Below are 23,336 nucleotides of genomic sequence, written 5' to 3'. Positions count from 1 at the left end.
AAGAGACAAAGAAGGACACTACATAATGATCAAGGGATCAATCCAAGAAGAAGATATAACAATTGTAAATATTTATGCACCAAACATAGGAGCACCTCAATACATAAGGGAAATATTAACAGCCATAAAAGGAGAAATCGACAGTAACACAATCATAGTAGGGGACTTTAACACCCCACTTTCACCAATGGACAGGTCATCCAAAATGAAAATAAATAAGGAAACACAAGCTTTAAATGATACATTAAACAAGATGGACTTAATTGATATTTATAGGACATTCCATCCAAAAACAACAGAATACACATTTTTCTCAAGTGCTCATGGAACATTCTCCAGGATAGATTATATCTCGGGTCACAAATCAAGCCTTGGTAAATTTAAGAAAATTGAAATTGTATCAAGTATCTTTTCCGACCACAATGCTATGAGACTAGATATCAATTACAGGAAAAGAGCTGTAAAACATACAAACACATGGAGGCTAAACAATACACTACTTAATAACGAAGTGATCACTGAAGAAATCAAAGAGGAAATTAAAAAATACCTAGAAACAAATGACAATGGAGACACGACGACCCAAAACCTATGGGATGCAGCAAAAGCAGTTCTAAGAGGGAAGTTTATGGCAATACAATCCCACCTTAAGAAACAGGAAACATCTCGAATAAACAACCTAACCTTGCACCTAAAGCAATTAGAGAAAGAAGAACAAAAACATCCCAAAGTTAGCAGAAGGAAAGAAATCATAAAAATCAGATCAGAAATCAATGAAAAAGAAATGAAGGAAACGATAGCAAAGATCAATAAAACTAAAAGCTGGTTCTTTGAGAAGATAAACAAAATTGATAAACCATTAGCCAGACTCATCAAGAAAAAAAGGGAGAAGACTCAAATCAATAGAATTAGAAATGAAAAAGGAGAAGTAACAACTGACACTGCAGAAATACAAAAGATCATGAGAGATTACTATAAGCAACTCTATGCCAATAAAATGGACAACCTGGAAGAAATGGACAAATTCTTAGAAATGCACAACCTGCCAAGACGGAATCAGGAAGAAATAGAAAATATGAACAGACCAATCACAAGCACTGAAATTGAAACTGTGATCAAAAATCTTCCAACAAACAAAAGCCCAGGACCAGATGGCTTCACAGGCGAATTCTATCAAGCATTTAGAGAAGAGCTAACACCTATCCTTCTCAAACTCTTCCAAAATATAGCAGAGGGAGGAACACTCCCAAACTCATTCTACGAGGCCACCATCACCTTGATACCAAAACCAGACAAGGATGTCACAAAGAAAGAAAACTACAGGCCAATATCACTGATGAACATAGATGCAAAAATCCTCAACAAAATACTAGCAAACAGAATCCAACAGCACATTAAAAGGATCATACACCATGATCAAGTGGGGTTTATTCCAGGAATGCAAGGATTCTTCAATATACGCAAATCAATCAACGTGATACACCATATTAACAAACTGAAGGAGAAAAACCATATGATCATCTCAATAGATGCAGAGAAAGCTTTTGACAAAATTCAACACCCATTTATGATAAAAACCCTGCAGAAAGTAGGCATAGAGGGAACTTTCCTCAACATAATAAAGGCCATATATGACAAACCCACAGCCAGCATCGTCCTCAATGGTGAAAAATTGAAACCATTTCCACTAAGATCAGGAACAAGACAAGGTTGCCCACTCTCACCACTCTTATTCAACATAGTTTTGGAAGTTTTAGCCACAGCAATCAGAGAAGAAAAGGAAATAAAAGGAATCCAAATCGGAAAAGAAGAAGTAAAGCTGTCACTGTTTGCAGATGACATGATACTATACATAGAGAATCCTAAAGATGCTACCAGAAAACTACTAGAGCTAATCAATGAATTTGGTAAAGTTGCAGGATACAAAATTAATGCACAGAAATCTCTGGCATTCCTATATACTAATGATGAAAAATCTGAAAGTGAAATCAAGGAAACACTCCCATTTACCATTGCAACAAAAAGAATAAAATATCTAGGAATAAAACTACCTAAGGAGACAAAAGACCTGTATGCAGAAAATTATAAGACACTGATGAAAGAAATTAAAGATGATACAAATAGATGGAGAGATGTACCATGTTCTTGGATTGGAAGAATCAACATTGTGAAAATGACTCTACTACCCAAAGCAATCTACAGATTCAATGCAATCCCTATCAAACTACCACTGGCATTTTTCACAGAGCTAGAACAAAAAATTTCACAATTTGTATGGAAACACAAAAGACCCCGAATAGCCAAAGCAATCTTGAGAGCGAAAAATGGAGCTGGAGGAATCAGGCTCCCTGACTTCAGACTATACTACAAAGCTACAGTAATCAAGACAGTATGGTACTGGCACAAAAACAGAAAGATAGATCAATGGAACAGGATAGAAAACCCAGAGATAAACCCACGGACATATGGTCACCTTATCTTTGATAAAGGAGACAGGAATGTACAGTGGAGAAAGGACAGTCTCTTCAATAAGTGGTGCTGGGAAAACTGGACAGGGACATGTAAAAGTATGAGATTAGATCACTCCCTAACACCATACACAAAAATAAGCTCAAAATGGATTAAAGACCTAAATGTAAGGCCAGACACTATCAAACTCCTAGAGGAAAACATAGGCAGAACACTCTATGACATAAATCACAACAAGATCCTTTTTGACCCACCTCCTAGAGAAATGGAAATAAAGACAAAAATAAACACATGGGACCTAATGAAACTTCAAAGCTTTTGCACAGCAAAGGAAACCATAAACAAGACCAAAAGACAACCCTCAGAATGGGAGAAAATATTTGCAAATGAAGCAACTGACAAAGGATAATCTCCAAAATTTATATGCAGCTCATGCAGCTCAATAGCAAAAAAACAAAGAACCCAATCCAAAAATGGGCAGAAGACCTAAATAGACATTTCTCCACAGAAGATATACAGACAGCCAACAAACACATGAAAGGATGCTCAACATCTTTACTCATTAGAGAAATGCAAATCAAAACTACAATGAGATATCATCTCACACCAGTCAGAATGGCCATCATCAAAAAATCTAGAAACAATAAATGCTGGAGAGGGTGTGGAAAAAAGGGAACACTCTTGCACTGCTGGTGGGAATGTGAATTGGTACAGCCACTATGGAGAACGGTATGGAGGTTCCTTAAAAAACTACAAATAGAACTACCATATGACCCAGCAATCCCACTACTGGGCATATACCCTGAGAAAACCATAATTCAAAAAGAGACATGTACTAAAATGTTCATAGCAGCCCTATTTACAATAGCCCGGAGATGGAAACAACCTAAGTGTCCATCATCGGATGAATGGATAAAGAAGATGTGGCACATATATACAATGGAATATTACTCAGCCATAAAAAGAAATGAAATTGAGCTATTTGTAATGAGGTGGATGGACCTAGAGTCTGTCATACAGAGTGAAGTAAGTCAGAAAGAGAAAGACAAATACTGTATGCTGACACATATATATGGAATTTAAGAAAAAAAAAATGTCATCAAGAACCTAGGAGTAAGACAGGAATAAAGACACAGACCTACTAGAGCATGGACTTGAGGATATGGGGAGGGGGAAGGGTAAGCTGTGACAAAGTGAAAGAGTGGCATGGACATATATACACTACCAAACATAAGGTAGATAGCTAGTGGGAAGCAGCCGCATAGCACAGGGAGATCAGCTCGGTTCTTTGTGACTGCCTGGAGGGGTGGGATAGGGAGGGTGGGAGGGAGACGCAAAACGGAGGGGATATGGGAACATATGTATATGTATAACTGATTAAATTTGTAAAAAAAAAAAAGAAACAAATACTCTGGGCCTACAAGGGCTTATTAACCTCTAGATTTTTGAAGTACAAATTTTACCTGGGTCATTATGGGAATGAGGCACCACAAAGACTTGAAGGGGCTTAGTATCCCATTCATCAGCTTTATAAGTAATGTCAAATCCTTGCTTCCAAACTCCACCATCCGGATTGTCAAAAGGAATTAGACTGTAAACATCTAACATCTAAAAATATGAGACAAAAAAAAATGTTAAATTTAATCATGTATAACCATTATTAATTTAAACTTAATTTTGGAAATATTTGCTCAAAACTACTCCTTGCTATACTCTGTATATATATTTTAAAAGATAAAACTATTTCTGTAGACATTAACTAAAGAGTTTAAGGCAGAAAATGTTTAATCACCATTCAAAGGGTTAAAATGCTATTTGTATTATATAATTAACCTGATAAATAATCCCCTTCCTCTTCTGCTTCTAATATAAAATATCTTCATTCAATTCTTCTTCCCTTGCTTTACTTCCAATACAATTTAATAGAAAATGATGGGAACTGAAGAGCAAACAAAAAAAAATTTCATCATGATCAAGTATTTTAGCATTTTCAAACACGGTACTGAAAATTATTTTATACTTCGTCTTTATATTATAATCAATCGCCTATGTATCTGAATCTGAATGGAAATGAATCTGTAGCTATTCTTTAATTTTGCCTATGTATGTTTACCTTTTTTATTCTAAAAATAAAACTATAACAGGGTCAACTAGGTTTAAAAATGGAAGCATTTTTTACATTGAGATTTAGCTTTTAGTGTTCAAATATTTTCTAAGTTTCCAATGTAGTGTTCCTTCTAGATAATAATCTATTTAGACACAAAGGAAAAAATATTACAGAAAAACAAAGCCAAACAAACCTAAAAACTTATTTTTCATACTCTCTATAATAGTAAGTGTAACAAAGAACACAAACCTCCTTTGGTAAAATTCAAACTAAAAAATTACATCCTAATAAATACATAAATGGGTTACAAATTTTTTTAAGATAAGCAAGTCATATACAAGTGAATACAATGTATTTTAAGACAATAATATATCTTTCACTTGGAAGTTTATAACTAAAATAAAATACTCCCAAGGATGAGAACAAATCTTTGGGAACCAACTGGATAAGAGGATGTGAGAACACTCTCTGCTATTCCTTCCAGGTCTTTCTTGGGCCCTGCAGCTTTCTCAGTACCCTGCTGCCTTGCTCTGCCTGATTTCCATGGCTGCTCTGCAGCTCCTTTCTGTCCAGCTCAGATTTAGACCCTTCCCCTCCACCCCAAAAAAGATTTTATCATTTCCCTTTAAAAGGTACTTAATTAAAACCTAAACAAAGCCAAGCCTCACAGAAATAGATACCCCTTCAAAGCACAGGATCGTGATCCTATCTGAACCTGGCCACACACTAGGCTGATGAGGCTGTAGGCACGCAGCCCGGGCAGCTCCACTGTCCCCAGCTTCCGGCCTGGCCTGTGAGCCATGGCCTCGAGATCATATCATGTTCTCTGTCCCCAAGAGTTAATGAAAACTTCTACTCTGAAGCAAGGCCAGAGCCAACTCCTTTTGTCCAACTTTAAAATATTCACACCCCAGGGTCCTGTCACCAAGTTCCAGTTTCCAGTCTAAGGTACAACGGTAAAATAGCTCTTTGCCAATCGGTAGAACAGAGCAAACATGAGTGACACACACAAAGTTTAAGAAAGGCAGAAGTCCTTTCTTACCTTAGTTTTCAACTCCCCTACCCTCTAGAACAGTGCTACCCGAGGGAAATATTATGCAAGCCAAATACATAATTTAAAATTTTCTAGTAAAATGAAATAGCTAAAATTAATTTTGATGATATATTTTTTAACCTGATATATTCGAAATTTTACCATCCCAACATGTAATGAATGAGCAAGATATTTTACATTCTTTTTTTCACACTAACTCTTCAACATTTTGTGTGGATATCAGTGCACATCTTAACTCAAATTAGCCACACTTGAAGTGCTCATTAACCACAGGTGGACTGCAGCCTCCATCCTGGACAGCACAGCTCTAGAACATTTCCCTTCCCTCTCACAAAGGCATATTCAGTAAAAAGAATGTAATCTTACACTGTGTGAAACCTATAATGTAGAACAGATATATACTAAGAGTAGGGCTTTTCTGGTACTCTCCAAAGGAAGGTAAAAAAATTCTCTTTGGCCAGATTTAAACCTCTGAAGGTCTTCAACTATTACAGAAAATAAGACCTAAGAAGCATAGAGAAAAGGCCATAGTCAGGAAGTACAAAATAAGAAAAATTAGGAGAAACACAGAATTACAGAAATTTATCACTAAAAAGAACATTAATGATCATTTGACTAATCAAATGATTTTACAAAAATAGAAACAATAATCCAGAGAATTCAGCAACTAAGAACAGATACCAGATCAAATCTGAAAAAACAAAAACAAATCAAAGTCCAGTGATTATTAACGAATGCATACATTACCTGCACATCTGAACTCTGACTTCCACTTTGTGAAGCAAACAGACAGTCTGCAGGGTCAACTGTGAGAGGCAACTGTTTCGATGGCAGAAGAGGTGAGCCGGCACCTTGGCTGAAATTGCCTTTTGAGCTTTTCGAACCATCCTCCACAGACTCACTCAAATTGATGACCGAGTCTCTAATATTTGAGATGATCTCATTATTCTCAGCTAGCAAACGTTCCAAATGGTCTATTTTTTCTTGCAACATTGAGAGCTGGCCCTACAATAAAAAAGAAAAAGGCAGCTATATGAAACTCTAATATAGCTCTACTGAGACACACGACACTTTTTTTAAACTATGTGCCTCACCCAAGAGGGCAGCTACTCTCCCTTCACTATCCACTTTTATAAGTTGGATCACATAACACATGAATGCATAACAGCTGGATGTTAAAACACCAATTTACAGCAGAAAATCTTCTCCATGGCTGCAATCTTTGTTTAGTCATATTTTAAAATGTGCAACAGAAAGACCAAAAATATTGGGGGCTATATTTCCTATTACCCCAAACCCGGCCCTAAAAGATCTTCAGGTCTCTAAAATCACTAAGTACAACACCATATTATACTCAGATATGAAATTTTAAATTTAACTATAATTGATTCCAGTTACTTATAAGAGCAAAAATGTATGAACCTAAAAAAGATCATTCCATTTCAATCAGTAACACTAGTGAACAATCCTAAAGAAGAACTATCAATAGAAAAATCAACTAGTCAACTCTTAATTAGCTATATTATGAAAAAGATTGGCATGAACCTTCCCCAAGCAACTGCACTGTAAGTCATTTAGATTGCTTCTACTATACTATTGTGTATCTTTCGGTTTCTTTAATTGATCCTCACATGTAGAGGCTTGCCACCTCTAAACATAAACCATGCTATATAGAATAACCCTTCAACTTATGAGAGCAATGACAATCTTTGTCTTGTTCACTCCTATATCTTGGGTCCCAAATACATAGTACTTATATGTTTATCACATGGCCCTCACATTTCTTCAACTCAACAATAATTCTTTAGTGAACACCCACTGTACAGGCATAAGGCTACATGCTGGAAAGACAGATGTGCATTAGATATAGGTCCCTGCCTGAATACACAAGGTGACATTGCATGTGTGCCACAGCAACAGCAATAGCCTGCGCTATGACCCTAAAAATGTCCACATTAAGGTTTAATAAAATATATGCATAGAAAATAAACAAATCTGTACATGCAGAAACAAAAATTCTCCCACCAGTAAATAACAGGAAGACAGAAAGGGGGAAGGAAAAGAAGAAGAAAAAACACCTACATGTCCCAAAGTGAAGGCCTGGTCAAGTGATACATCTAATATCATGAAACAGTTTTCAGTCGCTAAAAAGTTAGAAATACAAATTTTTTTAAAAAAGAAATATTGGGAAGTTACTTTCAGGAGATACAGTGAAGAAAACCCAGTTTTAAAATAGTATATATGAAAAACGTAGTATGTATGACATGATTGATCCTCTTTTGATAAAAAATACATAAGGAAGGCCACAATCAAAGATGGAAAAAACTGGTTAAGGGTATTTATACTCTTCTTTAGTCCGTTATGAGTGGTTGTGGATTTTGTAATGGGGAGGCCAAGAATAAGAAAGATTCAAGTTCCAAGTATTGGCCAGTTCAGCAAGGGGTGGGGAGAAATCAACAGAGTGCTATCTACCAAGAGAAGACCACTTCAGCAAACTGTGAGAGAGGTGACAAGTCTGAAGGGACTAAGGGAGATATTTTGGAATAAGAAAAAAAGTACAGTAAGTCCCCTACATACGAATGAGTTCCATTCCAAGAGTGCGTCTGTAAGTCCAATTTATTCGTTAAGTCCAACAAAGTTAGCCTAGGTACCCAACTAACACAATCGGCTATATATTGATAGCACTGTACTGTAGTAAGTTTATAATATGTTCGCATGTTTGAAAGTTGCAGCTTGAAGGTTCGTATGTAGGGGACTTACTATAGCCAAGATGAGAAGCAAACCAGAAGGAAGGTACCTTGAGGGTGAGCAGGAGAGACAACACTGGAGATGAATACCCAAAGCCTAGACGTTGAAGAAACAAAGAGCACAAGATGGCCATGGACCTCCTCAGACCTGAAAGATGCTCTCACAGGCCTCTCTACTTAGACACATATGATAGAAAGAGCCCCCTACAGGTCAGAACTGTAGTCCTTTAAGGCAACTGTCACCTCTAGGGTGGGGTGCCATGTCCTACAAGGGAGAACTCAAGCCTGTTCATCAATGTATAGAGAAGCAGAAAGTGCAAGGTCTTAGCAAAGAACTCATCCTGCAAGACAAGCCTCACTTTCCCCCCCGTGAAAAGCAAGAGAGAGAATATGGATCAGTCCTTGACTAGAAATGGCAAAGCAAAGGAAACTTGATGGATCACTGACACACTAGTTCAGGGTCCAAAGAAGCTAGTTGAACCATGGAGGTTGCCGGTCAGCAATTGAGCAATATTACACTACAAATCTTTCTTTATAGGCACACATCCATATTGGTTGATTGGCTCTCGTGGAAAGACCAAAGGGGACCCCTTGGCCTAACCCAAAGTTCACCCAAAGAAGCTAAAAATATTTGAGAGTTAGGTACACAGCTGACTAATCTGTATTTAATTTCCTAAACGGACATGCTATCACAGGCTGTCTGAAATAAGCGAAAAACTTTTCTTCACTCATTATCACAACACCCCAGACTGAGGCTTTTTGAAATCACTACTGATGAGTTTCGTTGAATATTTCCAATACTGAAGATACACGCCTACTTCACGTGATGTTTGCAATTTCTACCGCAGCAGGTAACAACAGTAAATCAAGTTCCTCTGAATCCAAGCAGAATCAGAACATGTTGCCTTGTCTTGCCTGCAGTAAAGCTACACACCTCCATAAAATAAAACCTTAGCTTAGTCTAAAATACCACCATCGCAGAGCTTTTAAAGACACTACGTGCTTTATCAGACACTTATAATGTATAAATTAATTCATGGGTGCCCATGTTTCTCCAGATCTTTCTGTACTTTCAGGAAAAGATAATTTTGGAGCCACGCACATAGCAAAACCACCTATAGCTTAAAAGAACACACTGAGAAAAAAGAGCCTCCTTTTGCGCATATTCTCACTATGGCCCCAGTCCCAAAACCCATGGATGAGAGTATTATACAAAATAAACATTACAGGAGATGGATGTTCCATGAAAAAAGATCCTGCAGGCACTAAAGACGATTTTCAATCTCACTGTAGCTTTAAAGATACAATTAATGATCAGTACCTGGAATTCTGCACTGAATTAATAAGTCCATGGAGAAAATTGTGGCCTAGAGATATGTGAGCATAATGGTCTAATGAAAATAATTTTTTAAACTATATTATGCAGTGGAATAAAGTCTCGCTACAAACAGCTAAAATTCCTGAAATATACATACTTCCATAAGCAAATTCTGTACACACGACAGAGAAGCATGATATGACCTTAAAAAGATACACTTGTCGTCTGCATTAAAGTAACAGAAATCATAGATAATGTTTCAGTTATGCTAACAAGTCAAAGAATGCTGATGGTAATATTGAAAAAGACAATTTTCTGTAGGGCAAGAAAATCACTTGTGAGAAAACCACTTTATTCTTTGATTTGCTAATCAGTTCTACAGGGAGGCCACAGTGTTGTACTGCCAAGGAGTGGGGAAGGAGGTCATGATATTTGACTTACTCAACTTCTGGTGAAAAAGAAAAACTGAGAAAAAAAAAAAGAAATCACTGATAGCAAAGACTTTTGAGAGAGAAAATTTAGAGCCTACTACAAGCAAACCAAGATCAGTACCCATACTGCCCTATGAACAAAATCAATCTATATACACCTAACTACTAAATCCAAAAACTTATATAATTATTTGCCCCATATAAGACACTAGCTGTTGAGATTGGCATCACTGTAATCACTCAAGCATGGCTGAATATGCATATCATTCTTCCTTCCTGTTACAACTGAAAAAATATGTGCCTCCCCGCCCCGCTTCAAAGACCAACACTCCACTGGTGAGCTCCAATCCCATCTCTCCTAATTGCTCAAAGGCTGTATTCTTTTGGTTAAACTCCCTCAACACTGCTTCATCAAACTCACCTTCTAAAAGCAACTCATCCTCAATAGTATAACATATTATATTAGGTCAAATTATATGAAATTGCCATTCTCATAAGCCAAAAATAGTCCAATGTCACCAATTTCTTATGGTTCAACTTAATACTATATCCTATCTAAAAAAATAAACTCTGGTGCTTCCCTTAGCCCCACCATTCCCTTTGAGGGCCCCACCCCCTTCACAGACAAACAGAGGTTATCAACAGTCTATACATCCCCCTTCCTTACAAACTCCCATTCCCACATCTGGCCATTCCAATCAGCACCTGCCTACCACTCCACCAAAACTGCCCCTGAAAAGCCCCCAAAGGCTACCATGTTATCAAGCCTCATTAGCCAACACTGTCCTTACTCATCATCTCAAGGAGCATTCGGCCCAGTGGACCACTCCCTCCTCCCTGAAATATTTTCTTCACTTGCTCGCAGCACAGCATGCTCTTGGTTTTCCTCCTGCCAACTGTTTATCAATCTCTTTCTCTCCCCAGTATCTAAACAATGGAGGCCCTCAAGTTTAGCTCCTGAGAAATCTGCCTTCTCTATACTGTCTTAAATGATCTCATCCACTTCTTGGTTTAAATTCCATTTTCTGTACTGATGTCTCCCATATTTATATCTCCAAATGAAACCTCTTCTCTGAAAAATAGACCCATATATCCAAATGATTACCTGACTTCTCCACTTCGGTTTCAAACTTAAGTCTGAAAGATTACTTTCCCCAAAAAGCCATCTTATAGGCCTCCAGTCTTTACTAAGTAGCTTTAATATCTACCTCGTTGGCCACTCCTGAAATCCTCCTCACCCTACTCACACTTCCAACCCACCTGCAAGTTCATTCATCCTATCTCCAAAATATTTACTGAATCCATCTACTTCTCTCCCTCTCAACTGCTACACTGGTCCAAGCCACCAACAATCTCTCCTAGCCTAGTATAGCAGCCACTTAACTGATTTCCTATATCCACATCCTTCAACCATGCCCTACTCAGTTGTAATACCTTTATTACAACCCAGTGCTAGTTTCTTATCACACTTAAAAAAAAATTAAAGCACCTCACACTAGACTCAATAAGGACCTGCATATCTATCTCCCCACGCTGCTCTCTTTCTCTCTCTCCTCCAACTTAGCTTCACCCTGATCTTATCTCAGCTCTAAACCTGCTCCTCCCCACTTCATCAACACCTTGGTACATGTTCTCTTTACAGAATGCTCCAACTCCCTTCTGTTCCAAATGTCCCCTCTGCATAGTCTTCTCCAGCCATCCTCTCGAAAACAGGCCTCCTCATGTTACACTCTATGTCAGCTTATTTTTTGTTTCTTCCACAGCATTTTTACCTATTTTATTCATGTACTATTTCCCTGTCTTCATCACTAAATGAATCACTATATTTAGAACAAGCACCACAATTGTCTTACTCATCATTGTACCCTGATGCCTAGCACAACACCTGGCACACAATAGAAATGCAAATATTTACTTAAAAAAAAAAAGACAGAAAAACAGTGTGTAATATTTTTTCCTAAGACAAGGAAGTAGTAAATGTCATTTTTTTGGCACATATACCTATACCAAAAATAATACAAATAAAAATGAAACTAATAATTTTTAAAGAAAGAAAATCTAGAAAAACTCTTCACTGTAACCCAAAAAGTAGGTAAGAAAAGAATCAGGAGTCCTAAACAATAGGGTGATCTTCATGGACTCATTGGGAAATGAAATAAAAAATGACCCATATTCAGTCACATAGTGACAATCACGACCTTGTGAGTAGAGTAAAATATGGGGCTCCTTTTCTAGGGCAAAGATTATGGATTCTGTACAGTCCAATCAAATGTTTTCAGATTTCACAACCTTCACAACCATGGCTCAATGGGCTATGATTTTCAACTGACGTGTGGGGGGCAGGGTGGAGGGAGTTTGGATAAAGAACGCTGAGACAATTCTAGAATCCTTCTTACCATGGTAGTGATATGAAATCTTCATTCAACCAAATCAAATTTATAATTAAGAGAACTCGAGAGGAAATATTATTACATGTATATTATATAACCACCAATGGCTAAATGCAAAAGAAACAAAACTTCACCCAAAGAAACAAAACTTCACCCCAATATGTGTGTGTGTGTGTGTACCTGAAACTCTAGATCTATACCCCCTTTCATTTATGCTTTTTCCCCCCTTTAAATTTAATTTTGTTAGATTCAGCGTGTCACTCCATCACATCAAGATTTTTCTGCACTTGGATTCTGTCACTGAAGTGTCCTTCATGAAGTGAATGTGGTTGGGTGAACAAGGCTCTAACAGTGACCATTAGACTCACTAGAAAGGCTGCCCCAAATTACAGATCCCTGGGATTCATCCTGGAATCTCAGGTAGGGCCCCAGAAACTGCAATGTTAATGTTCCACAGGTGACTCTGGTGATTAGCCAAGTTTGGGACCTATGGCTCTGACATCATGCATTTTAGTGAAATACCTAAGAGAATGCAGTAGACAATGAACCATTTGGTGACATGAATTCACAGACCTGCACCCTTTGATAATCTGTTTAAATATATATTAACTCTCCTCCATCTCATGCTCTAGGATATTATACCTTACCACATTTTTATTTTTAAATAACAGCAAATAATGATTACTTTTAATGACTCCTTTTACCAGATAAAGGTAAAGGCAGTTTAGCTAAATAGTTAAGCACATGGGCTCTGGGTCAGACTGTTTGGGTTCCAATCCTAGATCTGGCACTTACAAGCACTGTGACCTTGAGGAAGTACAACAGCTTAACTTTGGGGAGCCTCAGTTTCATTACGGCTAAATGCAGTGCTAATACCCATTGCTTGGAATGGTTGTAAATGAACTTAGCACAGAACCTGCCACCAAGTAAGCACTCAAGAAGATATTACTGCTGCTACTGCTATAATAAAAGTTTGGCTTTCTAAAATTACTTTGAAGGGGAACAACAACTGTGATTAAGAACAGACTCTAAAGCCAAGTCAAGAGAGTAGCATAACCAAAACAGCAGCATAGGAGACCCCAGACTCCATCTTCCCACAAAGATCAACAATTAGACAGCTATCCACAAACAAAATAGTTCTGGGAGAGCTCTGGAGTCTACTTACAGAATTTCAGCAACACAGTGGAACAACAACAACAATAAACGGAGAATACCACACAAAAAAAGAAGGAAAGCAGCTTCATTTTGCCTGCATCATGCCATCCCCCAAGCCAACACTGTTCATTGCCAAGAGGGAACTCCACAGCTAGAAAGAGTTCCCCTTGCTGGGAAAGAAAAGTGGGTAAGTGATCAACCTCCTCAGCCCTTTGGAGCACTGCACAAAGAGACACATACAGACACCTAGGAACAAGGAAGAAAAGCAGGGGCTACCAATAGCAGTCACACAGCAGGAGGTCACAGTGACCTGCTCTGCAGAGAAACACAGCAGCTGCCATCACTGAAGAAGGAACCAATGGCCAGCACAGTAGTCACAGAACCCCTGCAGATTTCACCCCACATGTGTTTACACTCATTGACTCCAGCCACCTGTGTCCCTTCCTGCTTCCTCCACACCCATCCCCTCTGGAGCCCAGGAACCACATCAGCAGCCAAACCAGGCCTCTGTGGCTGCTCAAGTGCAAGATTCCAGCCTAGACCCCCACTATCATGGGAGCCCCTCCAGCTGTGCACTTGCAAGCTGCTGCCAACCTGATGCCTATCACCAGCCTCCATCACCTGCACACACCCAGGAAGAGACTGTGCAGCCATGGGAAAGCATGCCTACCGCAAGGGCCCCCACAGCTGCTTGTGGGTCAGGATGTGGTCTTGTCTTCTGTCACCTGCAGGCAACACTGTGCCCACCAGCAGCTAGACCTGCCAGCTGTGCACCTGCACACCCCCAGACTGCCCCTGTCACCAGCTTCCACTGAGGCCTGCTCATGGTGAGACCGAGCAGTCACAGTAGTACACATCAACCACCAGGGGCCCTAAAACTACCAGTGTACCCATAGTTGGCTCCAGCTTTGCTGCCTGACTTGTAGTGCCACAAATACATGTACGTCTGCAACCGGCCCTGCCACTACACTGGCCCCTGTAGCTGGATCCCATGGGCAAATGTGTGCACACCACCAGCTCTGGCCATCACTGCTGTCTGCTCTGATACCTAGCCATTGAACCTAGCGATGCCACTGAGGACTCAGACAGCCCTTGCAGCCACTGAAAACACCCTGCATCACTCACCAGAGAACACACATATCAATGTTGTGAAATCCAGTGGCCTGAGCCAAAGAGACATCACACTGACCCCCAAAACTGATGCAGCCACACACCCCTGCACTTGAGGCTCTGCACCACTAGACCTGGGGTCACAGCATGCTCCAGCATGCCCCCACCCACAGGTGAAAGGCTTCCCTTACCAATCAGTCCATAGTTTGGAGGAGGTCACTGCTTCTTCAAAAGTAGACACCTTTACTAGGCTACAGGGATCACAAAGAACCAGGGAAGCATGACTCCACCAAAGGAATACAGTAAACCTCTAGTAATTAGTCTCAAACAAATGAAGATACATTTGCTGGATTTGCCCAACAAATAATTCACAATTGTTCAAAAGATGCTCAGAGAGTTACAAGAGAAAACAGATAAGCAACATAACAATATCATAAAAACAATATAAGAACAAAATTAGAAGTTCAGTGAAGAGATGGAAAACATACATAAGAACCAAACAAGAAATTTTCAAGCTGAAGAATACAATGATCAGTAGAGAGCTCTAACATCAGACTTGACCAAGCAGAGGAAAGAATAAGTGAGCTCAAAGATAGATCAATTGAAATCATTCAATCAGGAGAAAAAAAAAAAGGAATGAAAAAGAATTTTAAAAGCTTACATGTTCTGTGGGATACCAACAAAAGAACCAGTTTGCAAATTATTGGAGTTTGGGAAGGAGAAGAGTGCAGAAAGCTTATTTAATGAAATAATGGCTGAGACCTTTCCCAAACTGAGAAGAGATTTGGATATCAGGTTCATGAAGCTAATAGGTCACCAAACGAAATTAATTTAAAGTGATCCTCTCCAAGACACAGTTTAACAAAATTGACAGAAATCAAAGACAAAGAAAAATCTTAAAAGCTGGAAGAGGAAAAAAGCTTGTAATGCTCAAGGGAACCCCCAATAGGCTATTGGTGGATTTCTAAGCAGAAATCTTATGGGGCAGTAGAGAGCAGGATGATATATTCAAAGTGCTGAAAGAAGAAAACTGCCAACCAAGGATACTTTACCTGGCAAAGCTGTCATTCAGAAATGAAGAAGGGATAAAGATTCTCCCAGACAAACAAAAGTTAAGGGAACTCATCACAACAACTGCCTTACAAGAAATGCTGAAAAAAGTCTTCCAGCTGAAATGAACACACACTAATTAGTAACATGAAAACATAGAAAATACAAAACACACTGGTAAAGATAAGTATATAGTCAAATTCAGAATACTCTAATACTGTAACATAGTACAGTGGAGTGCTAACCATTTAACTCTAATAAAAAAGTTATACATATATATACATATATACAATGGAATATTACTCAGCCATAAAAAGGAATGAAATTGGTTCATCTGTAGAGACGTGGAAGAATCTAGAGACTGTCATTCAGAGTGAAGTAAGTCAGAGAAAAACAAATATCGCATATTAACGCATATATGTGGAAGCTAGAAAAATGGTACAGATGAACCGGTTTGCAGGGCAGAAACTGAGACACAGATGTAGAGAACAAACGTATGGACACCAAGGGGGGAAAGCAGTGACACGTGGGCGTGGTGGTGTGATGAATTGGGAGATTGGGATTGACATGTATACACTGATGTGTATAAAATTGATGACTAATAAGAACCTGCTGTATAAAAATATAAATAAAATAAAATTCAAAAATTCAAAAAAAAGTTAAGGAAAAAGCATTAAAATAACTAGCTACAGTAATTTGTTAATGGATACACAATATAAAAAGAGGTAAATCATGACTTCAAAGGCGGGAGTAAAAGGGTAAAGTTTTTGTGTGTGATCTAAGTTAAGTTATCATGGTAAAATAGATTGTTATAACTATAAAGTGTTTTATGTGAGCCTCATGGTAACCACAAAGCAAAATGCTACAGCAGGTTCACAAAAGACAGAGAGAAGAGAATCAAAGCATACTGCTACAGAAAATCAAGTCACAAAGGAAGGCAGCAAGACAGGAATAAAGACAAGGGAACTACAAAACAGCCAGACAACAAGATGATATTAGTAAGTTCTTACCAATCAGTAATTAGTCTAAATGTAAATGCATTAAATTCTGCAATCAAAAGACAGAGTGGCTGGATGGACAAAAAGCAAGACCTAACTATATACTGGCTACACAACACTCACTTCAGCTTTAAGTAAACACACAGATTCAAAGTGAAGGGGTGGAAAAAGATATTCTGGGGAGTTCCCTGGTTCCCTGGTCTAGTGGTTAGGACATAGTGCTTTCACTGCTGGGGCCCAGGTCTGATCCCTGGATAGGGAACTAAGATCCCACAAGCCATGTGACCTGGCCAAAAAAATAAATAAATAAACTAGCAATGGAAAAAAAAAAAGATATTCTGTGCAAATGGAAACCAAAACTGAACAGAAGTAATATAATTTTATCAGACAAAATAGACTTTAAGACAAAAATGGTAAAAACAAAAAGGTCATTATATATCGATAAAGCAATCAATTAGTCAACAAGACATAACATTCCTAAACATATATGTGCCCAACATTGGAGCACCTAAATATATTAAGCAATTAACAGACCTGAAGGAAAAATAGGCAATATAATAATAGTAGGGGACTTCAGTACCCCACATTCGACAACAGACAGATCATCCAGACAGAAAATCAACAAGGAAACATTGGACTTGAGCCACACTTTGGAACGAATGAACCTAATGGACATATATAGAACATTTCAACCAATAATAGCAGAATACATATTCTTTTCAAGCACACATGGAACATTCTCCAGAACAGACGATACGATAGATCACAAAGCAAGTTTAGCAAATTTAAGAAGACTGAAAGCACATCAAGTATCTTTTCCCACCAGAATGGAATCTAACTAGAAATGAACTAACAGGAGGAATGCTGGAAAATTCACAAATATGTGGAAATTACATAACACACTCCTGAATAACTAAAGGGTCAAAGAAGAAACCAAAAGGGAAATCAAAAAATACCTTTACACAAATGAAAAGGGAAACACAGCATACCAAAACCCAGTAAATGCTGCAAAAGCAGTTCTAAAAGGGAAGTTTATAGTGATAAATGCCTACATTAAGAAAAAAGAAAGATCTCAAATAAACAACATAACTTTACAAATTGAGGAACTAGAGAAAGAAGAACGAACTAAGCCCAAAGTTAGCAGAGGAAGGAATTAACAAATATTAGAGCAGAAACAAATGGAAAGATATCCCTTGTTCATGAGTCAAAAGAACAAATACTGTTAAAGTGTTCATATTACCCAACGCCATCCCTATCAAAATTCAATGCAATCCCTATCAAAATTCCAAAGGCATTTTTTCAGAAATGGAAAAAACAATCATGTAATTTGTATAAAATGATGAAAGACCTCAAAAAGCCAAAGCAATACTGAGAAAGAAGAGTAAAGCTGGAGGCATCACACTTCCTGATTTTAAACTGTACTACAAAGCTATAGTAATCAAAACAGTATGGTACTGGCATAAAAACTGACACATAGGCCAATGAAACAGAATCAGGAGCTCAGAAATAAATCCTCACATATATGGTCAACTAATATTTGACAAGGGAGCCAAAAATACTCAATGAGGAATGGATATTCTATTCCATAAATGATGTTGAGAATACTGGAAAACCACAAGCAGAAGAATGGAATTAGACCCCAATCTTACACCACTGAAATGGATTCAAGACTTAAACATCAGAGCTGAAGCTATAAAACCCCTAGAAGAAAACATAAGGAAAATGTTTGACATTGGTCTGGGCAACAATTTTTTGGATGTGACCCCAAAAGCACAAGCAACAAAAGCAAAAATTAGTACATGGGACCACATCAAACTAAAAAGCTCTGCACAGCAAAAGAAATAATCAACAAAACAAAAAGGTAACCTATGGAATAAGAGAAAATATTTGCAAACATGTATCTAATAAGGAGTTAATACCCAATATATAAAGAATGCACACAACTCAATAGTTTAAAAAATTGATTAAAAATTGAGCAGAGGGATAGATATTTTTCCAAAGTTGATATACTGATGGCCAACAGGTACATGAAAAGGTGCTCAACAGCACTAATCACCAGGAAAATGCAAATCAAAACCACAATGAGGTATCACCTATCACCTCATAATGGATAAAATGGCTGTCATCAAAAAGACAAGAGGTAACAAGTGTTGGTGAGGGTATGGAGAAAATAAAACCCTTGTGCACTGTTAGTGGGAATGTAAACCGGTGCAGCCATTATGGAAAACAGTATGGAGGTTCCTCAACAAATTAAAAATAGAACTACTATATGATTCAGCAATGCCACTTCTGGGTATGTATCAAAAGGAAATGAAAACAGGATCTCAAAGAAATGTTCACTGCAGTATTACTCACACCAGCCAAGATACCAAAACAATCTAAGTGTCCATCAACAGATGAATAAAGAAAACGTGGTACATGTGTACACACACACACACACCTTAGCCATAAAAAAAGAAGGAAATCCTCCATTTGTGATAATACAGATGGGCCTTGAGGACATTATGCTAAGTGAAATAAGTAAAAAAAAATACATATACTATATGATATCATTTACATGTGGAATCTAAAAAATCATAGAAACAGAGACTAGAATGGTATTAATAGTTTCTCGGGGTTGGGAGGAGGGGAAAACGGGGAGACGTTAATCAAAGGGTACAAACTACCAGTTATAAGATGAATACATTCTGGGGATCTAATGTATAGCACGATGATTACAGTTAACGATACTGTATTATAAATATGTGTTCCCACCACAAAAAAGAAATGGTAATTATATGAGGTGATGGATTTGTCAACTAATATTATTAGAGTCATCATTTCATAATATATACATGTATCAAAGCATTATTTGTACACCTTAAACTTATATAATGTTATACGTCAATTATTTCTCAATAAAGCTGGAAAATAAAATAAAAAATAAAGCCTAGTTAAATTTGAATTATGGTTCCACTATTAATGGCTGTATAACCTTGGGCAAGTTACATAATTTCTCTGTGCCTCAGTTTCCTCATCTGTAAAATGGGGATCACTAATAATACCTAACTCATAGGATGGTTATGAGTGTTAAATTAGTTTGCATACACAAATCAGTTTAAATAGTGCCTGGTGTGGCAGGCAGAATAATGGCCTCCCAATGATGTCCATGTCCTAATCCCTGAAAACTGTGAATCTGTTACTTTACATGGCAAAAGGAACTTTGCTGATGTGATTAACTTAAGATTTTTGAGATGGGGAGACTGTCCTAGAATATTCAGGTAGTCCCAACATAATCACATGGGGCCTTATAATGGAAAACAAGGTGATGGAAGAGTCACAGTCAGAGGATATATGAAGACAGAAGAGCAGGTGAGAGTGATGCCAGGCTAGAAGGGGACCTTTGAGCAGCAAATGCAGGCAGGCTCTAGAGGCTGGAAAAGGTGAGGAAATGGATTCTCCCTTAAAGTCTCCATAAAGAAATCAGCCCTGCCAACATCTTGCTTTTAGTCAAATAAGACCCTTTTCAAACTTCTGACCTGCAGAACTGTAAGATAATACATTTTTCTTGTTTTAAGCCACTAAGTTTGTTGTGATTTATTGAAAAAGTAATACACCTGGCAGAGAGCTGTCCTATATAAAGCTCAGCAAGTATCCTTACACTTGAAGTCCCTGTTAGTGGAAGTCTGCCCAAATGCCCATCAGAAGAGGCGGAGAGCTGGGAGCCTAAGGAACTGAGAGCCCATACAATGGAGCAAGGAAGGTGAGACCATGTGACTTTATAAGCTGTTTCCCAGGGGCATATTTTGATCTAACAAGACTATATACTATCTTTGAATAAAGGAGGCAGGAAAAGACGTTATGAAAAATATTTTTCAGGGAAAGAAACAACCATATCTTCATCCTGGACAGTTTTGGGATCAATGAACAAAAAGTGTTTTAAAGCTATCCTGGTGCTGTAGTGAAGCAGTGGAGGAAGAGGTTACTGCAGTTTGCCAGGTAAACATCGGGGTAGCCAGGGCCGAGCCAAGGCAGCAGAGGTGGAGGAATGTGAAAGGAGTTGACAGGACAGATGAACTGGGTGGGGTGGGGGTCTGGGAGGCAGGAAAGCAAGAAAAATGGTCCCTTATTTTTGCTGAGACAACTGGGAGGATGATGGTTTTTGCTGGTGAACTGGGAGGATAGTGGGTGGCATTTTAAGAAAACAAGGAATGTTGGGGAAGGTACAGAGTGAGGGGCAAAGGTTCCATTCTGGAACTATTAGATAGCTCAACGGTGGTGTCACACTGACATGCAAGTCTGAAAGTCAGGAGAATATATAAACTTGAGTGGTCAGTATAAATATGAATTTAAGGCTGTGGGAATGAATGGGATTACCCAGAGAGAGAGTGCACAGATCTGCCTTTTATCATTGTAAAAGGCTCACCAGGCAATTCTCACACATATCCAGTTAAGAACCACTGCATTAAAGCTAAATATAGGAACAGTGATTTGGTAAAAGAGAGTCTGTATTTCCAGCAGGGGTGTCACCGTTATTGCCTTAGTTCCACGTCAGTCAGCTGCTATGCAACTATACAGAAAAATCCTGCTATTTAGTCAGATCTCAGGCACGTGACAGGAAAGCATTTTGGTTTGATAAAATGACAAGTCACCCAAGTGATCACTCCACCCCTTAAGATGTGCAGTGCTGAGGCCAGAAAGAGTGTGAACTAAGGCTGTGGCCACAGTTATGTATGTAACTCTACTACTCTATCAACAAGCCACAGACCACAGTTACAAATGACCTTTCAGTGATTTACCCAGACCTGGAGCTGATCATGCCTGAATCTCTTCCAAGGTATTGTCTTTGTGCTCCTACTTGTCCATTCAAAGAAATAAATGCCCTCACCGTGGGAGCACAAAGAATACTTAATTACATAATACCCTGCCAAAACACAAGAGCCAAGGCACTCTTTGCCCTGGAAATCATCATTCATAAATCTCACACCTGCCTAGGTGTGACAGTAATAAAGGCTACTTGGATGTAGGTGTATGAATAGAGTGCCAAGTGACTGTGAAGGGAAGAGCTGGGACTCCAAGTTCACCATCCCTTGCTTCCTTCAGGGAACCCAAAAGACTCCTCCTGGCTGCATGTGGGTAACCACTCTGCAGCTGCTGGAATCACCACAGAGGATCCCAGCCCTGACCCAGAAAAACAACAGGCCACAGTGGTTCTCCCCATCTTTGTAATCCCATCCTCTCACCACCTCCAAAGTACGGTCAGGATTCCAGTTGCTGGCAGCTTTCTGTGGGCTCCAGGACACAGCTCTCCTTCCACCCTATGGGTTTCCAGATGTTTACGGGAATTGGAACCCTATTATCCCCATCCACAGCAGCCCAGTGCAGCTGCACAGGAACCACCTCCTGTTGAGGCCACATTTTAGGCACCGAGCCACTGTATAAAGTGAAATTCTGCAAAACAGGTATCTTTTTAAAAATGATTATGAGAACAAGGCCTTGCAGGCAGCACAAAATGTTTACATTATAAAATATTTTCATACAGTGCAGTTTTATTACTTTCAAATATAGTTAATAACTGCAATTTAGTGGCACTAAGCAAATTAGGTGTTGACTAATAGAATTCTTTAATTCAGCACTTTGCAAACTCTTCCATGGGACATTACTTTTCTTTATAGTTTTGTAACTTTTAAAAAAATCATACCAATTTTTCTTCTAAAACATATTTTATATTTTAATGGAATTTCTATCCTTACACATAGTACTTTGAGATAATATGTCAACAACGTATCCCACCCAAGAACATGCATAAAAGTTCATGGGATACACTTTCAGACTGCAACAGTTCCCAAGGAACCAGGATCATACTGTCATGCATTCATCTGATCAAAGACTTCTGGTCTATGTTGTTAATCTATCTTATATTTTTTGACATATGCCTGCTTTTGTACACAAGGGTTATTATGCACAATCCATTTATACTACCTAACTCATTCTCCATGAAGGAATGGCATATATTATACTTTAGGATCTGCTAATAAAAGTTCTATCAACATATTATAATTTTACACAACTAATTTTGAGGAACACAATTTTAATGTAAAAAGAAAGTAACTGTCAAAAATGGAAAAAACAAATCAACCTAAACAGTGTTAGCCTATTAAAATAAATGCAATTGGCATGTCTAAGATGGTTTTTCATACAGAAATAGATCTGCGGAATCTCTGAAGGCAGGATTGTATTAAGTAGATAATCAGCCTACCTTCAGTCTTGTTTATACTATTCATTTCCTGAATAAGCCCCTCTATTCCTCACAGACAAGAGACAGGTGTTTAGGCAAGCCCCACCTGAATTATTATAAATTCTGAATTTCCTTGCTTTTCTTTACAAGCATCAAATATTCTAAAGTTTTACAAATCCTTTCCTAGTGACTTTGTAAAAATCGGTCTGATAGAGAACAGACTTGTGGTTGCCGAAGGGGAGGAGTGGGGAATGGGTTGGGAGTTTGGGATTAGCAGATGCAAACTATTA

General features: G+C 38.4%; 1 protein-coding gene across 1 annotated transcript in view; it reads right to left on the bottom strand.

Annotated features, from left to right (window-relative positions):
• The window catches only part of MAN2A1 (mannosidase alpha class 2A member 1), a 167,577-nt gene that overhangs the window by 130,680 nt on the left and 13,561 nt on the right, over window positions 1–23,336 (bottom strand). The window contains exons 2-3 of the mRNA XM_060093236.1: window positions 6,378–6,635; window positions 3,933–4,077 (exon numbers count right to left, since the gene is read on the bottom strand). Coding sequence (XP_059949219.1) covers window positions 3,933–4,077; window positions 6,378–6,635 — 403 coding nt within the window. The remainder of the gene's footprint in view (window positions 1–3,932; window positions 4,078–6,377; window positions 6,636–23,336) is intronic.

This window comes from Mesoplodon densirostris, chromosome 3 (assembly GCF_025265405.1).
Source record: "Mesoplodon densirostris isolate mMesDen1 chromosome 3, mMesDen1 primary haplotype, whole genome shotgun sequence".
NCBI lineage: Eukaryota > Metazoa > Chordata > Mammalia > Artiodactyla > Ziphiidae > Mesoplodon > Mesoplodon densirostris.
This window is presented reverse-complemented; position numbering and strand designations above follow the sequence as displayed.